The sequence below is a fragment of the Leptonychotes weddellii genome, chromosome 3 (assembly GCF_054177405.1).
Source record: "Leptonychotes weddellii isolate Sample4059 chromosome 3, ASM5417740v2, whole genome shotgun sequence".
Classification (NCBI taxonomy): domain Eukaryota; kingdom Metazoa; phylum Chordata; class Mammalia; order Carnivora; family Phocidae; genus Leptonychotes; species Leptonychotes weddellii.
The window spans coordinates 34240178-34260029 of NC_138371.1; the positions used below are offsets into that span (position 1 = coordinate 34240178).

Below are 19852 nucleotides of genomic sequence, written 5' to 3' on the forward strand. Positions count from 1 at the left end.
CAGCTCAGGTCATGATCCCAGGGTCCTGGGATCGAGCCCTGCATCGGGCTCCCTGCTCGGTGGGAAGCCTGCTCCCTCTCCCACTCCCCCTGCTTGTGTTCCCTCTCTCGCTGTGTCTCTCTCTGTCAAATAAATAAATAAAATCTTTAAAAAAAAAAAAACAAAAACATTTTCCTCAAGGCAGCCATAGTGATTCGTCAAAAATACAAAGTGATGTTACTTGCCTACTTCAAATTACTCCTTTGATTTTTCCATTTGATTATTTAATTCTCTCTTCTTGCCTACAAATAAAGTCCAAATTCCCTTTGCATGGTATATAAGACCCAACTTAGCTCTTCCCTCTCTTACAGCTTAGTCTTTTTCAAATTTTATGTTCTAGCAATTTGCAACTGCTTCATGTTCTTTCAAGTTCATGCCATACTGTTCATGATTCTGTGACATTGCTCAAGCTTTTCCCTTTCCCTGGCACATGCTCCCCACCTTTATCTATCTTATTCATATTCATCCTTCGAGACAGCTCAAATGTCATCCTCCAAACTGAGTTAGAGGCCCCTTCTTGGGTTTCTGTAGCATCCTATGCATACTTCTATCTCATCAGCTACCAAATCGTATTGAAATTATCTGTTTATAAGTCTGTCCTCTCCATTGAACCATGAGTTTTTTTAGGGCGGAAGTCATGGTTAGTCATCTTGTGTACCAGCCAGCATCTAGTTCAGTGCCTGGAATACAGCAGGCACTTAATAAATACAATGAGTACTTAATAAATCATCTTCCAGGTACTGCAACAGGTACTAGTGAACTTCATATATTCAATTTCTGCCACCCAGGAGCTCACAGCCCACCATACAAAAGAGGACATGAGAAATGGCAGGCATGAAAGCACTGTGAATAGTCAGATGAGTCACACTGGGTGAGAGTCATCTGTCTTTTTAGCCAAATTGAAATTGCTTACCATCAACCGTGCTCATCCATGAGAATGAAGGACCATGGAATTTTCTTCTGTTAAAATCACTTCTGAGAAGTATATTATTTAAAGACAAGTAGGCAGAAGGACGAGATAAGAGATCCTAGTGATCTACAAACTAATCCATCCCCCCCCCTTTTTTTTAAGATTTTATTTATTTATTTGAGAGAGAAAGGCAGGGGGAGAGGGAGAAGCAGGCTCCCTGTGTGGGGCTCGATCCCAGGACCCTGGGATCATGACCTGAGCCAAAGGCAGATGCTTAACCGGCTGAGCCACCCAGGCACCCTTCCCACCCCCTTTTGAGAGTTTTCATATGTACTCTTCAATGTAATCAAAAAATCTTTACTGGCTTATGTTCTCTAGAATCTGAAATGTGATCGGGTTTATTTTGTAAATAATGGGAGTGGTGGCATAATCACTTCCTCCCTATTATTATTCTCAACCCTGTTTTATAATGGAAGCACGTTAACAAATTTATTTTGTGCTATTAGCCAGGCATAGTGTTAAGATATGAGATAAGATTATCTCATTCAACCTTCATAACTAGCCCATGAAGTAAGTACTATTATTAACTCCATTTTGTAGGGAAGGAAATTGAAACTTGAAGAGGTCAAGTAACTTGCCCAAGATCACGTCTGTGGTAAGCATTAGAAGCAGAATTTGAAGCCAGGCAGTCTGATTCCAGGACTCACAGTTGTGATGAGTGCACCATACTACCTGAGCTGTACATGGTAAAATGCAGTAAACACTCATTACAATCGGTCCATTTTAAATTGTTCTTGACTTCAGGTAAATGGCAATTTATAATACTGAATCAATCAAGTTGTCAGTTTTGTTGCCTTTTTTTTTTAATTAAGGATACTTTGGGACCTGTAAAAGTGTTAATAGTTACTCTCATATGCTGCCTAATTGTGGAGTATTTTAAACTTTAAGGATGTTGAGGAAACTAATTATCCACATAACTGTCCTCCTTTGTAATTAAATAAAATATTATTATTAAAATACTGTAATATAAATGTTTTTATATTTGGCAGTTTTCATTAGTATATGATTTTTCCAGTGGAAAGAGTCTTCCTGTGGAAAGAAATCCTCAAAAGTGCTACCTAAAGACTAAAGTGTTTGTTTAGGAAAAAAAAACAACTACTTTTCTCCTTTTAGACTCCAGAAACAGTTTCCTCCTAAAGCTGACTTCCTTTCTGGAAATTATTTTTGTTTCCAACCATATTGAGAATCCATTTTTTTTCATTCCTTCTCTCTCTCTTATTCTTTCTCTTTCTCCCTCCCTTCCTCCCTCCTTTTTCTTTTCTGGTAATAGCAGAGAGGAAGGAGGGGGTGGGCACAGGAAAGAGGGAAAAGAGAAAACAGAAAAAGAATTGCATGCCACTATGCCTGAATATATCCTTTACTTGTAGATAATTCCATCCGAATTGCACTTTTGCCTTTTATTTCCGTTTTTGGACACCTCTTTTATCATCCAGCCAACTGGGACAGACAAAGCACTGTTGGTGCCCTGAGCGACAGAACTCTGGTAGGGGGCTGGCTGTAAATTGACGTGGCATGGAAATTCTCCGCTAAGTTGTAGCAGCTTGCATGTTTCTCCTAAGATCAAGCCCAGCCTCCTAGAACTGTAGCTTAATCATCATGGGTCCAACGACTTTACAGAAAAATGGATAGAAAAAGTCTTCAGCTCCTTTCTTTGGACTCAAATGTTTTCTTTTTGACTATCCATGGTTTAGCTGAAAAAATCAAAGCAGTTAAGTCTGTAACTTTCTTTTTGCAGCTTAAACAACAGAATTTGCTGCTCTCCCTCCCCTATCCTGCAATTTAATTCCTTACAGATTTTGCTATGGGGTGCGGACTTAGAAAGCTAGAAGACCCTGATGATAGCAGTCCTGGAAAAATATTTTCTACCCTGAAGAGACCGCAAGTGGAAACAAAGACAGAATTTGCTTACGAGTATGTATTGCTGGATTTTACTTTACAAGGTAATTTTTGCTTCTATTTTATTTGTTAAATGAAATCTTTCAAAGAGAAGGCACTAGTTTTTTTAAGTTGCTTGTGAATTTTTAAACTATTCTTCACAATCAGATTGTATAAATCTAACAATAATGCTTTGTTTCTTAATTATATTTTGAAAGATTTTTGTTTTGTTTGCCTCATTTTTTGTAATATGGCTCATGTGCACTTTGTAAAATTAGAAAAACTGCTTGGAATTATTTCTTTCATTTTTAAATCAAATGCTTATTTGTAGGATATATAAAAATGTTTGATTTCCCAGCCAAATAGCTATAGCCTTAATGACAGTTTGGGTCTTGAAAAAGATCTGGAAGTCACAAGAAGGTAGCATGTAGGATATATGATTTGCATCATGTGGCAGAATATTTGCTAAGATAATTCTGAGGTTTCCAACTATGTAAAATTTTGTGATTGTGCTAGTCACTTTATATTTTTGGCCAAGCTAACCTTGAAGTTTGAAAATACAGTAAAAAAAGAAAAAAAAAAAAGATAGTCTTCTGTAAGACACTTCCTTTGCTTGGTGCCCCGTCCCTAACAGAGAAACTCCCTGTTCCAGAAAGTTGGAAATACAAATAAACAAGCCCAGATGGCAGCCCTGCGGAAGGAACAGAGGCAGCTCAAACTCACAAATACTTTGCCTAACTTCTTTTGGAAACCTTAGAGTATACAACTGCATGGATAAAACTGAGTTTTTAAAAAGCAGAACAGTATCTTTAATTATGGGGTACTGAAAATGAAATTTAGAATGTCTTGCTTGCTGTTAGAATTTCCAGATATCAGTATTTTAAGCTCTTATTACAAAGTTACACTTTTCATTCTAATAAGGTACACATTTTATCAGTTAATAGAAAGTTTATACTGAAAAAATTATCATGTTGGATATTAATTTCTTTTCAACTTAAAAACAAATTCTCCATTTTTTTGGTTTGTTCTGTGAACAGGGCATCTCTGTGCTAGAAACAAGAGCAGCCCATTTTTCTTTGTCAAAAATTGAGCTAGCCAGCAAGCAAAGTCTCTTCCAGGGACATACACAAAATCTGTACATATACTTTCAACATATTCACATTTCTACTTTTATTTAAGGCTAAGGCTACCAAAGGAAAAAATGTCAATATTCCTAATTTTATTTTTAATTATGAAAGTTAAAAGTGGATTAAGATAATAGTGATAATCAGAGAACTAACCAATCATGCGAATTTTTTCTATACTTTTTCAAAAACCATCATTTGAGAAATATTTGTGATGTGGTGCCATGTTTTCTCCATTCATTGTTCTTATCAATTATTTTTAGGGCAAGTTTCTGTAAATCCATAGGACACAAACACTTTTCTTAACCTTAAAACCTTGTCTACTCATAAACTTTAGGCCAGAGTCATTTTGATCTGCACTTTAAGAATTGCTACACAATCCACCATAGGACCATAGGGCTTAAAGTAACTTGACATTTTTTTTCTGATTTATTTCCTTCCAACCATGTTAATCTCAAACGAATATGTATAAATGCAGTCATGCTTGAATTAGAAACATCTACAGCTTTCTTCAGCAGTCATTTTGGTTTTGTTATATTATCAAAAGCCCTTCTCTCTGTGAAAGGAATATAATCTCTACCTCCACTCTAGGTGTTTGGAGGAGGTAACAGAGTGTTACACTATGAAGTGTTAAGTATGGGCATGGATAACAAATGTTAGCACAGACAGCAGGCACATACTTTAAAGTTGCATCTGGTTCCTATTTGGTTGAGGCGCCTAGTCTCCTGGTGCCCCTTTCTGTCCAATTCTTCCACATTTTTTTGTTGTGTTGTGTTTTGTTTTTGTCTTTGCCTTTGCCTCAGAAGCCAAAACTCTGTATTTCCCAAACTGCACAAACCACCTTTCTTTATTCTGTTCTCTGACTTCCACCTGCCACTCCAGTGTATAGAGGAATGAGTCAAGGGGGGTTGGGGAGTGGGGTAGAACATGCCAGCCTTCTATCTAGCACTGGCAATTCTGTCCTGGGATTGCTGTAAGTACTGAATAGTGGCACCTCCTGCTTCTCAGAGGCCACTGTGAGCAACCTTTCAGGAAACAGAATGGTCTGGTGACAGCTGTGTGTGCTCATGGTCAGCCTGTCTCTTACCTTGTTTTCCTCCGTTTTTTCCAAACAGAGGACATGAGACAGAGAGTAAAGTCTCAGTGGGGCAAGAGGAGGAGGCCCTTTGAGATTTCCAGTGCCCTGAGTTAGGATGGCTAATTACCATGAACAATTTATTTATTTTCCATTCAGTTCCATTCTCTATTTCTCTCCCTCTCTCTCCCACTTTCTCTCTCTCTCTCTGCTTCCCCACACTTTTTTTGCAGGGGTGGGCAGGGGGACTTTGAGCCATTATTTACATCTCCGTGGGAGAAATAATAGCATAGTCATTAAGCACATAAGACTCTGGAATCAAAGTTCCTTGATTCTGAATCTAGGCTCTTTCACTCTCTGTGGCAGGTTTATAAATGTTGCTATATCTCAGTTTCCCCTTCTGAAAAAGAAGGGTTCTGATGTTGCCTACATAATAGAGTTGTTTTGAGGATTAAAGAGGATAATACAAGATAATCCACTTAATAAAAGTTAACTATTATTATCCGTCCTGGCTTTATGCCAGATCTACCAACTGCACTAGTGAGATTTTGGTACAATTTTTGTGATAAGTTTTCTGGATTATTGTATAGCAATCTATGAATGTGTATTTATGAGAGTGTGTGAGTGTATACATGAGCGTGTTACAGAATTTCTTAATGAATAGTTAAATTAACTCTGCAAATGATCCAAAAGTGTTAGTTTCATCCTTAAAGCCCAGAAAAGAATTTGAATAACAATAGCCTTAAAGATTTTTAAAGCACATACAGCTTTAAGATTAAAAGAGTTTTCACAATACTAAAAACCCAACAGAAGGACAGATGGTAGCTTTGAATTTCTAGTAAAATTATGTAAAATATATTAAGTAAAATTTTGCTGGCCTCTAACTTGCTTCCTTATTATTAAAACAAATTCTCCGTGTTTTTTTATCACCCTGTTAACAGCAATCAATACATATGACATATGTATTCTGTAGAAGATGCTGATAAGTACTGGAAATACAAAGAGGAATAAGACAGTTTCTGCCCTCAAGTATTTTATATTCTAAGTGGTCAAACTGGACAAGATCATGAACTCCTCAAGGTCGGGAACTATATCTTATCCACCTTTGTATTCCCTGTGTCTAGCACAGTGCTTGGCACATGAACAATGGCCAATAAGTTTTGTTGAATTAATGAATAAAAAATTACAATACAAGATACGAGAGGTGTCAGAAAAAGGAAAATCAGTTTTGAATAGGATCAGTTGGAACTGGAACTAGGACTTTAACTGACCCTGAAGAACAAATAGGGCTTATTAGTCAGAAAAAGATTAAGCGGTTGAGGTATATTCAAGGACTACTGACTAGAGCAGTGAGCTAAGGGGGGTTTTGTTGGAGAGAGGGAGAAAATGAGGTTGGAAATAAATGGAGTATGAAATGCTATGACCTGGCTAAGGAAGGATTCCTTGATTCTATGGGAATTAAGTAGCTGTAAAGGCTTTTGAATGAGTAGTCAATAGGTACAGAGAAGTATTTTTAGAAGATTAATGTGAGATTGAGTGGGAAGAGATGGAAGTGAGGACATTTATTTAGAAGGCCTCTTGTAGTGGTCAAGGCTACAAGTGGACAATTAGGACATGCATGTAGGGGGCAGCAAAAGGATGGAATGCAAGGGGCAAATACAACAGACATTATGAAGAAGGAAATTACTAGCTTGTGGCTGACTGGATATGAAGGGACAGAAAGAATGCAGAATCCAGGATGACTTCCTGCTTCTGAGTAAGTGTATAACTGAGCCTGAGTAACTGTGGAAATAATGATACCTCTTACAGTAGGAAGGGCATCCCAAAGACAGTCAATGTGTGGTGAAAAAGCAGTTCCATCACAGGCATGTTGCCTTTGAGGTGGCAGTGGACATCTTACAGATACATAAGGGACTGCTTCTATAAGAGATTCTTACAGATACATAGCTGGAGATGGTGATTTCCAGGAGGAATTGAAATAGGTAAAGTCTTAAAGAGAAGGAATGTGGGGAAAGCATAAGCATCTTGGGCTGAGTTGTCAGGCATATTTAGCCATATTGAGGACAATTCAACAAAAATGACAGAGAATGAAGATAGGACTGTATAGCACCAGAGAACACAAGGAAAGGGAAGCCTTCAAAAAGCAAGAAATGGTCAGTAATTTCAAATGTTAGAGAACCTTTAAGAATGAAGATGCAGCACTGAAGAGACTGCATTAAAGAATCAACAAGCTGTGAATAAAGGATCAGAAATGAGGGAAGGAAGAGGAGGGGGGAAGGAAGTGTGGGTCCATCTAAATTTTCTGTATCTGTCTGAGTCTAATAATTTCATGAACATTTTCTCAAACAGTCAAAAGTGACTGAATTTACTCAGGCATCAATGTAATCCCTGTTGTAGTACCTAGCCCAAATTCCTACCAGGTGATAAAACCTATATGGGAAGTTCTATTATGTTTGAAACGGTGAGATATTTGGTTTAGAAGAATAATAAAACCTCACAAATCCAGACTCTTGTGGAAGAGAAGGATCCCAATCTGAACTAGGAGAGAAGAGAATCTCTGATAATTGCATACAGTTGATCCACTTAAATACTGTTGTTGAGAGAAAATACATACACGTTTATATTGACAATGTAATTTATATTTTCTATCTTACATATACTTCTTATATCTGGGTGGACATTTACTCATCCACTGAACTAATATTTATTGAGTACCAAGTGAGCTAAGAGCTAGGATACAAATATAAATAAAGCCTAGTCCCTGCTCTTTATGAACCGGCACCCTAGTTGAGCATTCTCCTGAGGGACATTCAGTTACAATGTGTACACTATGATACAGGCTATGCTAGAAGTGTGAGGGTGATAGAAGTAGAAAAAAGAGCACCTCTACCTGATTGGTGGGATCCATAAAGATTCCTTAAAAGAAGGATCACCTCAATCTGAGATGTAAAGAATGAGTGGGACTTAGATAAAAGTTTGTATCCAGAATAGAGAAAATACAACTGCAAGTTGATAAGGAAAAAACAAACAACCCAAGAGAAAAATGCACAAAGAATTTGGACAGGCACTTCACGAAATAGTTAATCTAACTGGTCAATGGACATATGAAACTGTGCTCAACCTTATAAGTAACCAGGAAAATGCATGTTAAAACCACAGTGAGATACCACTATAAATCATCCAAAATGGCTAAAATTTTAAAAGACTGCTAATACCACATGTTAGTAAACTGGTACAACCATTTTGGGGAAAAAAAGGCTTTAGCATTATCTGGTTAGCTGAAGATATACCTGATATAAATGTGTGCGCATGTGTACCATGAGGCACATACAAGAGTGTTCAGAGAAGTGTTATTTATGATAACCCAAAAGTATGAACACAGAACACAGAACACAGAAATCCAAGAACAAGAGATTAGAAAAATAAAATGTGGTATACTCACACAATGGAACACTATACTGCAAAAGTCAGCAAACTCTTTCTGTGAGGGGCCAAATAGTAAATATTTCAGTCTTTGTGAGCCATGTGGTCTCCATCACAATTACTCAGCTCTGCCATTGTAGTACCAACATACCATATGTTATGAAATAAGCCATAGGCAATACTTTGCCAACCTTGACTGTACTGCAATGAAAATGAGTAAACTAAAACTACACAAGCTACAGGAGACAATCTCGCAGGCATAGTGTTGAGTGAAAGAAGACAGACACTGGAGGCACCTGGCTGGCTCAGTCAATAGAGTGTGTGATTCTTGATCTCGGGGTTGTGAGTTCAAGCCCCATGCTGGGTGTAGAGATCACTTAAAAAAAATAAAAATAAAAAAACTTAAAAAAAAAAAGTCAGACACGGAAGTATATGCCATATGGTTCCATTTATATAAAACAAAAAAGAGGCAAAACTGAATTATAGTGTTTAAGGCTGCATTCTTGGATGGTAGACTAAAAAGAAGAGAAAGGAAATGATGACCATAAAATTCAAGATAGTACAGAATGGGAGAGGGGGATTGTGATTGGAAAGGACAAAATGGGAAGCTTCTGGAGTGCCCACCATGTTCTGATTTTTGAATGGATGGTGGTTACCCAAGTGTTGTCAGTGTTAATTATGTTTTGTTTTGTTTTGTTTTGTTTTTTGTATGTTAGTTACACTTCTACCCCTACCCAAAAATCTTCAAAAGATTTTTTTAAAAAAAGACCAAAAAAAATAAAATAAATAAAAAAAATTAAAAATTAAAAAAATTAAAAAAAAAAAGACTAAGTAGGAAGTATGGGTAAGGCAAACAAGGCTGAAAGACAAGATATACAGACTCAGAAATGAGAGGAAATTTCATGGTCTGTCCAGGAACCACAAATAAAACAGAATGGATGGAGAGTAGCACAGGAAGGAGGCAGCAGTGAAACATAAGGCTGTAGGAGTCTGAAATGGTCCTAATTTCATCTTTCATATTTCTGCATATAATAATGAACCATGTAGTTCAATAGAGTTTTGGCATATTTAAAACTACAGTTACATTACTTCAATTAAATATACTAAAGAGTGACTATAAAAATGGCAGCTTTCATTGGAAACATAAAAGATTACATAATTTGCAGGCGCCTGGTTGGCTCAGTCATTAAGCATCTGCCTTCAGCTCACGTAATGATCCCAGGGTGCCAGGATCGAGTCCCGCATCAGGCTCCTGTTCAGTGGAAAGCCTGCTTCTCCCTCTCCCCGTCCTCCTGCTTGTGTTCCCTCTCTCACTGTCTCTCTCTCTGTCAAATAAATAAAATCTTTAAAAAAAAAAGATTACATAATTTGGATATTGTTCATATAGCAGTTCATATTGCTAAATAATTTTAAGCATTTTTTTTAAAGATTTTATTTATTTATTCATAAGAGACAGAGAGAGAGGCAGAGGGAGAAGCAGTCTCCCCGCTGAGCAGGGAGCCCAATGCAGGGCTCGATCCCAGGACCCTGGGACCATGACCTGAGCCGAAGGCAGATGCTTAACCATCTGAGCCACCCAGGTGCCCAATTTTAAGCATTTTGATAAGTAGAGTAAACCAAATATTCCTTTTAATATCCATACATTAAATTGCTTAACAATTTATTATAGTCCAAAAGCTTTAGCCTAGCTCATGTCTGAATTTTCACAAATTCTTAACATGACCCAAATCAATGAAGTTTTACTTTCTTGTAGGCACTAAAGTGTATGGCTGTGGAGTCATCTTGTCTGGTTTAATCACAGCCTCACCACTTACTAGCAATTTGGGCAAGTTACCAAATCTCTCTCTTCCTGAGTTTCCTCATCTGAGAATAATGATAGTATCTACCTTATGGAGTTTTGTAAGGGTTAATTAAGATTAGGCATATAAAGCATTTCACATAGTGCCTGGCACAGAATAGGGACTTGGTATACCTATTATTTTTTACTATAATTGCTAAATATATATGGAGATTGACAGTCTGTTCCCTTTTGAAAATACGGTGAAATTACTTGCCAGTGTTTATACATTGCATGTTTATCTGAGGAAACAATGTTTCATAAATATTTCAAAAACACATAGCAATCTTCAGAAGTAAATTGGTGGAAAGAACATATATATGTCTTGGACAGTTTTCATAGAGTTACATCATCAGAGCAAAGCTTTTGGCATTGAGCAAGTTCTTAGCTTTATACTGGAAGGTGAATCTATTTCTAAACTTTGATCTTTGTCTATGAGGCTTTTAAGCAAATGAGCATAAAAAAGTCTATTGACATTTTATTTTTGAAACTATGAGGATAAATGATAGAATGTTACTGACCTTCAGTGTTTTTCAATTTTAATCATAAAAATCTACTTTGCATTTGTACAGTTTTCAAAGCAATGACAAAATGCTTTTTTTCATCAGCAATTCACAATAGTCTTGTAAGGTATAATAAAGCATTTACAAATCGTGTAGCGTCAATTTAAAAGTAATCAACCACACCCAATAATGCTGTGAACAGCACCATTTGTTCCTTCTTCCAAAGAGTTGAGCAAGGACTGATGGCGGCTAGGGAGCTAGGAGGAGGAAGACGGATGGCTTGCAGCTGCCGTTAACCGCCTATGCTGTTCAAATTCTAGCCAAAACAACTACGGCCTCCCCCTGAATTTCCTGGTTTCAAAAGTAATAGAGCCAAGGGGTACCTGGCTGGCTCAGTCAGTAGAGCATGTGACTCTTGATCTCAGGGTTGTGAGTTCAAGCCCCATGTTGGGTGTAGAGATTACTTAAAAATAAAATCTTAAGGGGCACCTGGGTGGCTCAGTTGGTTGGGCGACTGCCTTCGGCTCAGGTCATGATCCCGGGGTCCTGGGATCGAGCCCCACATTGGGCTCCCTGCTCAGCCGGAAGCCTGCTTCTCCCTCTCCCACTCCCCCTGCTTGTGTTCCCTCTCTCGCTGTGTCTGTCAATTAAATAAATTTTAAAAAATAAATAAATAAAATAAAATCTTTAAAAAAAAGAAGTAATTAAAAAAATAAACAACAAAAAAGTAATTGAGCTTCTGATATTACTGCTCTAGTACAAGGACATCAAATCAAAGGAGGACGTCAAATCAAAGGCTTGGTCTCAAGCACCGAGCCTGTTGTGGAGAGGTAATTACTCACTCTGGGCAGCACTGATGAAAATTCTTCACTCTGTGTGTACAACTCTCCCCTTCCTCACGTCTCTCAGCTGAATCAGGCTTCTAGTCTCTTTGCAGCACAGTTTAATACATTAGTAAGAATCGAGGGAATTACATAAAGGGAAGTTCTCATAAAAATTCCTGGATTTATTTTTCCTCTTTTTGCTCCTGGGTTTACTTTTCTTGAATGATGCTGGCATGTTTAAAGCAAGTCCCAATGTTGGATAAGAAGGACAATTTGTTAAAAGAATGAACCCTAGCCCATCTATCACCCTCCTTCTCCTCTTCCCACTAATGAAGAATTGGATCACTTTTTCTGTATCCTAGGATGCTGAACACTGTCTAACGTGATCTAGGTGGCCTGGCCTGGACCTGAGCAGGCTCTGGTCAGCAGAGTCCCTGGTGTGACCCATAGCAGAAGTTGCAAACCAAGGAGATAATGGGCCATAATCAGCCTTCAGACAGGTCTCACTTGATGTGTACAGTATTAAAATATTTGAATTAACTGTCACTTTTTAAAATTGGTAAATATTACATAAGAATCTGGATTTGGGAGTCTTCTTAAAAATTAGAAGGTCTAATAACAACTGGGCCCACGTGCTTATATGGCAGCCCTGAGCCAGAGCTACTGCCCTCTTTGGACGAGGTTCTGAGTCTTTTCTAGGTCCCACAGCCCCCTCCAGAACAGGTCCTTTCTTCATTTTATCAGCCTGGTGCCTTCAGGCATTTGAGTGTGGGGCTCAATGTAGTAGGTCAGTGAGTTAGGAAGCCCTGATCTGGAGTGAGCTTAGGGGCACCTAATCCACAGGGTGAGTTGGGACATGAGATCTAGAGCATGCGTTAGGGCCTCTGCTCTAGAGTGTGAGTTAGGAACCTCTAGAATTCTACAGGTCATGTTTTTGGAATAAATCCAAATCTCTACAATGATCTTCTTTCTGGAGATTTTTTAAACCAACAATGACTTATCTCTGAAGACAACTTCATTTAAAGCTCTCTTTCCTGAACTGGACCACCAACAGACAGGCACACCCCTGGCGTCTAAGTGTTTACTTTGTGCCAGACACTGGGCTCATGTTTTACAGTTACTATTGAACAACTCTATGAGGTACTACAATTATTTATCCTTGTCTCAGAGAGGCAAAGTAACTTGTTTCAGATCTAGTAAATGGCATAATCATGATTTGAACCTAGGTGATTTGCTTCAAGAGTCTAATGCTCTTAGTAAAATACTGCATTGCGTCTCTTTCCAGAGGAGAGGACCTTATTTATTTAAAAAAGCAGGCAACAGTTAAATAGCACATACTGTATGCCAGATACCTTCTAGGAACAAATATTAATTTATTTAATCCTTCTGACAATCCTATAGGGTAGATCCTATTCTTATTCTCACTTTGCAGATAAGGAAACTGGGGAACATGGGTACAAAGTACCTTGCCAGGCTAGTAAGTTGCAGAGCTGGAATTTGCACCCAGGTTCTAGAGTCTGTTTTTCAAACTGATGCTCCACGAGTACCCTGGAGCTCTGTTAACTGAATATGTTAAACCTAATTTTTTTCATTTGTTGGTCCTTTAATAAGTATTTTTAAGCACTTGCCGTAATTGTCATGTCTATGCTGAGTGCTACTTATCAAAAGACACAGACCTCCAGATAGAAGAACATATACACTTGAGGTGGTTGAATAATGAATGTAAGGAACTGAGCCCAAACAAACATGATCTTAACATAAACTTATGTTAAGATATATTTGTATAATTTTTTTCTCTCTCTAAATTTTCTAGATTTCTCAGTTTGTAATTCCTCCCAAAACTGCTGTGTGTGTTTGTGTGTGTGTGTGTTTAGTGCATTAACATTTCTTTTGCTTTGAGACTCAAGACAATAACCTTACTTTAGAGAGAGTGCAAGAGGGTGTGGAGTCAACCTGGAAAGCTGGATTTATTCCATCGTCATAACCAGAGAATGAGGTGTTCCTTAGAAATACATTCTCCACCTGAACAGGAACCCCCTTAAGCACCGATGTTATTCTGTTATAGCTATCTTCTTGGTGATTGTTTTTAACATGTTACATAACTCTGCCTTTGAAAACCATATTCTGAAACAAGAGAATGGAGGGAATGCGTTCATTATCATTATCAATTTGGGACAATGAAGTGTAGAAAGCCCATTAAGTGACCCTAAACTGTAAAGTTTTTATAGTTCTTTTATCTAGTTTTATAATTCATTTTATTACCTCTGATGTCATCTCCCTTGCTACTACCATTGTGACCCTGCTCCTTCTTAGCGGGTCTCTGAGCCTCAACCAAATCACTTGGCATTGGACATGAGATACTTTCAAGTTGTACACACAGGCAGAGAATTAAATAACACTGAGTCTCATAGACAGAAAGTTGTGCCCTTTTCAATTCTTTTTAAGCCTTCCAATCAGTTTGGAGTTAATATATCTTTAACACCTCTCTAACGGCTAATTTTCCTTTTCAACAAAGAGAGAACAGAGCTGTGGCTCAGAATCTTTGGTAGATAACAGTATCTGGCTAGAATCTAACAAGTGTTTTTGTTGTATTCATTTGTATGACAGCTTTCTACTTACGGTAAGTGATTCTGCTTTTATGGTCAAATGAGAAATATAGATTCCTTTTGAAATAAATGGAAGTTTAAAATGAAAATTAAGAGGCACCTGGTTGACTCAGTCAGTTGAGCATCCAACTCTTGATCTCAGCTCAGGTCTTGATCTCAGGGTCGTGGGTTCAGGCCCCGCATTGGGCTCCAACTTTAAAAACCAAAAAAGAAAAGAAAATTAAAAGAGGAAATTTAAGAATATGGAAATACAGATGGTACTCAGATATGATAAAAATTGTGAGAGTGTGCTCAATGACTTAAGTTTGGGATACACCACCCCAGTCCAATACACACTTGGTAGTAAAGGGAGCTGAGGGTGGCTCCATGCCTCTCATGAAAAAGTGGATGATCTTTGTGAGAACTTTGTGAGAACCATACATATATTTAAAGAACTGAGCATGTCAGAGTCCTACTATTCTTCCCTGCCACCTGCAGTTTGGGTGAATACTCCTCTAGGTACCTGTCTCCTCCACTGTTCAGTCAGTCACACCAGCCAGCTCCTTCTATGGGACAGCCCTTCACATATATCCAGGTGGTATCCTGTTCTTCCCTTATTTGACATATAGTTGCAGAACACCTGTAAGCGTCTTCAGATCCCTCACTCTCCTGAACACATTGATTTTAACATACTCCAGCTTGAAACTGCCTCTAATTTGGCCCTTAAATTGAACATAATCCACCTATTAACTCAACAAATATTAACTGAGCACCAATGTGGTAGGCACTGTTCCAGGTATCAAGAAATAGTGGTGAACAAAATGTGGATATCCCCCTGCCTTCACAGAGCTTTCATTTTGGTGAGGGAGGCAGATACTAAATGAGATAACGGGGTGAGGGGCACCTGGGTGGCTGAGTCAGTTGGGCCTCCAACTCTTGATTTAGGCTCAGGTCATGACCTCATGGGTCAAGGTATCAAGTCCCAGTTTGGGCTCCACACTCAGCGGGGAGTCTTCTTGAAGATTCTCTCCTTATTCCCCTTCCCCCACTCACATGGGCATGTGTGCACAGGTACGCACTCTTTATCTCTCTCTCAAATAAATAAGTCTTTAAAAAAAGATAACCAGGTGAATACACTAGTATATTCTGATTATTATTTAGATGGTGATAAATGTGTAAGGGAAGGAAAATAAACAGGAAGTATTCCAATGTTGCTATACTTAGCACGGAATTCAGTACTCAGCATAGAACTCAGTGAGCCACCTTCCTATGGAGGCAATTTTCTTTCAGATGACCATGATCACATTGGATTAACTGCTAATTTATAATTAATCTGTAGTCAGCTAAAGTCTCTAGGGTTTCCTCTTTCCCCCACCAAATGAGCATGTATTAAATCAGATTTTTCTCATTCTGTGTTTTGAACTATGAAAAGAACTAAGAATTTATCCCTTTTCAAAAATTTTTTTGGAACATTTATACCACCAAACCAAGAGTTCTTCAAATCCTCATTTTCTTAGCCAGTGTATTTGCAAACCACTTCTTTGCTATATAATTATCATTTTTCATTGACTCCAAAACATCGTTGATTGTAAAACACACCATTACTTCATGTACTAAGAGAAGAAAAAAATGTATGAATTAAACTATGACTTACTACTTTCTCACTTAGTAATTTAATTCTTACCAGTGGTAAAAGCTCCATTAGACATTTTTAAACATTAATTATTGCTTCTATCTCTCTCCTACATACATAAAAAAAGGAAAAATAAGTGCAATAAAGATATCCCTAAAGCATCTTTACATTCAAGCCCCAATTCTTCTAAATCACTGTCAAACTCAGAGCCCGTGTGGCCCCTTTTTTCCACATTATTTTTCCTCTGGGCTGTCAGGAGTATTGGAAATGCCACATTCCTTAAAAGAGTGCTGGGCTTTTCTCTGAAGTACCTGATACCCATTCTGCAAGTTTGAGACTGAGGCTCCTTGATATTGCCAGAGGTTACCAATGGCAAGTTTTCAGGCAACAACCAGGGAACTAGGACTCATAGTGTAGTTCAAGTGATCCTTAAATAATTTGTTGAGTGAAACCTCAAGCACTCTGTCTAGGCATGCCATATGGAAAAACAACCCAACTTCACACAGGTAGTGATACCCACTATAATTATCACCTGGCCAACAGTAGTGATTAAAATACCAGGAGAGATTTCTAAGCCAAGGCACATCCTTTATTCTTGTATTGAATTTTGTAATTTATGAAGACACACTTTCATAAAAATGAAATGCTCATCTCTACTCATATATTTTTAAGTTATCAGCTATAATCTACATATTTCTGTGTTTCACTTTTGTCAGGTAAATAGTATTTTTCATAAACTTTAAGATTTCTTATACTTTCATGAATTTTTAAGTTTTCATTTTACAGTCTACCTTGCCAAGGTCATCATGTAAAACCAACAGAAAAGCATCAAAGTTTTTTATTTTTCTGTCATCATTTTGAGGGAGAAGTCATAGCATACCTTTTTAAACCAATAAACTAGTGCCATTGTACTTAAAAAAAAAAAAATTAACCTAAATGTAAGACCTAAACTATAAAACTCCTAGAAGAAAACATAGGGGAGAACCTTCATGACATTGGATTTGGCCAAGATTTTTCAGATATGATACCAAAAGCAGAGGCAACAAAAGCAAAAATAGGTAATGGGACTATATCAAACTTAAAAACCTCTGTACATCAAAGGGCACAATCAACAGAGTGGAAAGTCAACCTATGAAATGGGAGCAAATACTATATCCAGAATATATAAAGAACTCCTACAACTTAACAACAAAAATAACCCAATTTAAAAATAGGCAAAGGGCTTGAATAGGCATTTCTCCAAAAATGATACACAAATGACCAATGAGCACATGATGTCCAACATCACTAATCATTAAGGAAATGCAAATCAAAACCACAATGAAATATCACCTCATACCTATTAGGATGACTACTATTTAAAAAAAGGTACAAAAAACAAGTGTTGGCAAGGATGTAGAGAAATTGGAACACTTGTACTCTGTTGATGGGAATGTAAAATGATGCAGCTACTACAGAAAACAATATGACCATTCCTCAAATAATTAAAAATAGAATTACCATATAATCCATCAATCACACTTGTGGGTATATATCTGAAAGAATTGAAAGCAGGATCTCATACAGATATTAGCACATCCCGATTCACAGCAGCAGTATTCACAATAGCCAAGAAGTAGAATCAACTCAACTGTCCACTGATGGATGAATGGAGAAACAAAATGTGGTATATACATACAATGGAATCTTATTCAGTTCTAAAAAGAAAGGAAATCCTATCATGTGCTACAACATGGATGAACATTATATTAAGTGAAATCAGCCAGTCACAAAAAGACAAAATAAGTTGACCCACGAACAACACAGGTTTGAACTACACAGGTCCACTTACATGCAGATTTTTTATAAATACAGTACAGTACTGTAAATGTATTTCTCTTCCTTATGATTTTCTTCATAACATTTTCTTTTCCCTAGCTCACTTTATTGTAAGAATACAGTATATAATACAACATACAAGATATGTGTTAATCGACTATTTATGTTGCTTCCAATTGACAGTAGGCTACAAGTAGTTAAGTTTTTAGGGAGTCAAAAGTTATATGCAGATTTTTGTCTGCATGGGGGCTGATGCCCCAACCCCCATGCTGTTCAAGGGTCAATTGTAATGTATGGTTCTACTTGTATAAAGTATCTAAGTTCATCAAATTCAGAAGCAGAAAGTAGATTTTATTTTTTTTAATTCTTTTTCCTTTTTTTTTTAAAGATTTTTTTTTATTTATTTGACAGAGAGAGAGACAGCGAGAGAGGGAACACAAGCAGGGGGGGTGGGGGAGGGAGAAGCAGGCTTCCCGCTGAGCAGAGAGCCCGATGTGGGGCTCAATCCCAGGACCCTGGGATCATGACCTGAGCCGAAGGCAGACGCTTAACGACTGAGCCACCCAGGCGCCCCCAGAAAGTAGATTTTAATATGTACATATTTAATATATTGTCTTTGACATAGAACCTTTTTTATTGTGGTAAAATATACATAAAGTTTACCATGTTCACCATTTTTAAGTGTACAGTTAGTGGCATTAAGTACATTCACATTGTTGTGCAACCATCACCACATTATATGCGGCTAAAGATTATAAGCAGATACCATATAATCTTTAATGATGAAGGTGGTATTACAGAACTAAAATAATCAAATAATATTAATTACTAACTGCTGAGCATCTGGTAAAACGACAGAATAATTGAAATATTTTCAAATATTCTATATTTACTAACAACTTAAGTGCCTTTTGAACCCATTAATTACCTTTTATATATTGGCTGCTGCAGAACTCCACTCTCCAGGATCGTGGCAAGATCACAGAGAACAAGCAGAGCACTGGCTGCGTAAATTGCTCTGCACTCTAACCCAGAGCTCCAGGAAAGGGGACTTTTCCCAATCCTCAGTTCTTGGTTTCTGGGGTTTCCTTCCAAGCAGTGACACCAGAGTAGACTAGGTGAGACAACATGGGACCAAACAGTGACTCCAAGCACGGCAGCAAGGGAAGCAAGACCAGCAGGATCGAGAAGCTCTCCAAGCCTACAGTCTTATTCTTTGTATGTGATATGATCCTCTCCCAAAATTCTCCAGATTTCACTCCAAGATGGAGCTAATTACACCCAATGTAGCTCTACCTCTCATTTCTTTTTACCTCCTTTTCTATGTGGTTTTCTCATTGCAATATTATTAATGTAAGGAACATGAAATGGGGCCTGAAGCTAGAGCCTTCTGAAGTGAATATGACCTTTAACTCCACCTGGTTGAATTCTCACCAGGTTCTTGACCACCTTCACTTATTTTTTTTTTAAGATTTATTTATTTATTTGAGAGAGCGAGAATGAGAGAGAGAGCACATGAGAGGGGGGAGGGTTAGAGGGAGAAGCAGGCTCCTCGCCAAGCAGGGAGCCCGATGCGGGACTCGATCCAGGGACTCCAGGATCATGACCTGAGCCGAAGGCAGTCGCTTAACCAACTGAGCCACCCAGGCGCCCATTGACCACCTTCACTTTTATAATCAAAAGAGTAACAATCCCACAACACTGCCTGTGTGTTCTTTCCCTGTTGTGTCTCTCTCCAACAAGTCATAGAGAAACTGTACATTTGTTCCTGAATTTACTGGCTAACTTTTTTGGTTTCCATTAGCTAACCTTGATGGCTTTCCCTCCTTTATGCAATAATTTCACCTCATAGTTCCCCTTATGAACAGTATTTCCAACTTAACATAATAACCTAAGGAAAATGCTGGGCATAGAAAGAGAAATAAGGTAGGTTCCTTGCCCTGAAGGAATTCTCTGTCTAACAGCAGAGATAAACATATAAACAAGTAACTCCACTGACGTCTGAAAGGGAACTAGTAGAATGCACAGCACAGGGGAAGCCGTAATAAACCAGGCGCAGGGAGCAGGAAAGGAAATCAAGGCCTGGCGGCAGGAAACAGCAACCAAGATTCGGGAAGTGCAGTAGTACAGGAATGCCAAATCAAGA

At 38.0% G+C, this 19852-nt stretch overlaps 1 protein-coding gene across 1 annotated transcript in view; it reads left to right on the forward strand.

The window, feature by feature from the left end:
* Nucleotides 1-2243: 2243 nt before the first annotated feature.
* RFTN2 (raftlin family member 2) overlaps nucleotides 2244-19852 on the forward strand; it is a 66300-nt gene continuing 48691 nt past the window's right edge. Inside the window, exon 1 of the mRNA XM_031038219.2 lies at nucleotides 2244-2949. Within this exon, the coding sequence (XP_030894079.1) occupies nucleotides 2811-2949 (139 nt within the window). The 5' untranslated portion in view covers nucleotides 2244-2810. The remainder of the gene's footprint in view (nucleotides 2950-19852) is intronic.